A 1,493-nucleotide genomic window follows, 5' to 3' on the forward strand; every position below is an offset into this window, starting at 1 on the left:
TATAGTTGTGTAAAGTGCAATGAAGAGTGCATTTTGTTTGATACTATTTTTACTTGAAAGGATTAATTAGGACGAAGAATCTTGCACTTTGAAGCAAAACTAGCTTGAAAGAGCACACTCAACTGTAATATCATGGACGTATTTGACGATTATGATTTAAAATAAATAATAAAATTAAAAAGTTAAAAGAGGCTCGAATGATAAATATCAATAAATATCGATCGATAAGTATCAATTCTCTTCTTATTAATTATGGTTTAGTTTACACCAATATATTTTAATACGTATTACACTGGCCAATCATAGCCATTTCTCTTAAAGAATGGAACGACTGTGATTGGACAGAATTTATTTTACGTATTAAAATATATTATAAACTAGGCCATTGATCATGCGATCGAAATTTGGGAAATAAAAGCAGTGCGTGATCGTGACCCGCGGATATTTCGAAATAGAATAGACGTTTTTGGAGACGTTTATAATGATTACAAGTTCCGACAAAAATATCGGTTAATTAAAGAATGTTGTTACAATTATATGCGCGTTTGCGTTTTATATTGCAGTAGAAAGAAAGATCTAAGTGAAATTTAGTAATTTAACTTATGGCGCGTGATATAATGAACTGTTTGAAGGCCAATCACAGTGCCCTATGCGCGTAATAAGCATAATATATATACAACATGGTAAATAAATAAATAAATGTACCTCTAAAATCATAAATGTACCTCTAAGATAGAGGCGCTATAAATGTGCGATGAGAATACGACTGACTTTAGTCGTATTACTAGTACATTTATCTGCGCCTCTAAATGTGGCACTTTAGATGTGCCTCTAAATGTGAGCTCAGAATAAGAGCCAATAAATTTCGATACTAACACCCACAAATGAATCGAGATTCATAGAAATAACAGAGGCACTGGTAAATTCGATTGGTATTGTACCGCGTCTCATGATCAATAATAGAACTTTCTTGGCATCTTCATTCAGGTCAAACCACTCCATCTCAAACACATTATCTACCAATTGTCGACTCTGCATATAATAATCCAAGATTTTTACTATTTATTTAGTCTACGTATATAATATATTAAATGTTCATATAAAAGAGATACTCATTTTAAAAGCACATACCCTCAATTTAACTTCATTCCCGCACCAGCAATAAAAAAATATTTGCGATAGCATGGAGCACATATACAGTATTAATTGCATATACTTTGCTCTTAGTGCCGTTGACTTGGTAAATTGATACAGATTGAAACACACTACCAGCGTACTTACGACAAATTGAATAAAAATAGTTATCCTGAATTTATCATTCACCATATGAGCAAACCTAGAATTAATCGCAAACGTAATATTGTGATTCTCAAATATTGAAAAGATATAGATAAAAATATATAAATGTATATAAAAAATGTGCAATATATTAGTAGAAAATACTTGATAAGAATAATTTTATATTGCCAAAAAAATAACACGGATTTACTTTT

At 30.7% G+C, this 1,493-nt stretch overlaps 1 protein-coding gene across 1 annotated transcript in view; it reads right to left on the minus strand.

Annotated features, from left to right (window-relative positions):
- The window catches only part of LOC115236985, a 16,809-nt gene that overhangs the window by 8,379 nt on the left and 6,937 nt on the right, over positions 1-1,493 (minus strand). The window contains exons 9-10 of the mRNA XM_029809722.1: positions 1,132-1,336; positions 877-1,032 (exon numbers count right to left, since the gene is read on the minus strand). Of these exons, the coding sequence (XP_029665582.1) occupies positions 877-1,032; positions 1,132-1,336 (361 nt within the window). The remainder of the gene's footprint in view (positions 1-876; positions 1,033-1,131; positions 1,337-1,493) is intronic.

This window comes from Formica exsecta, unplaced genomic scaffold (genome assembly GCF_003651465.1).
Source record: "Formica exsecta isolate Colony F162 unplaced genomic scaffold, ASM365146v1 scaffold265, whole genome shotgun sequence".
NCBI lineage: Eukaryota > Metazoa > Arthropoda > Insecta > Hymenoptera > Formicidae > Formica > Formica exsecta.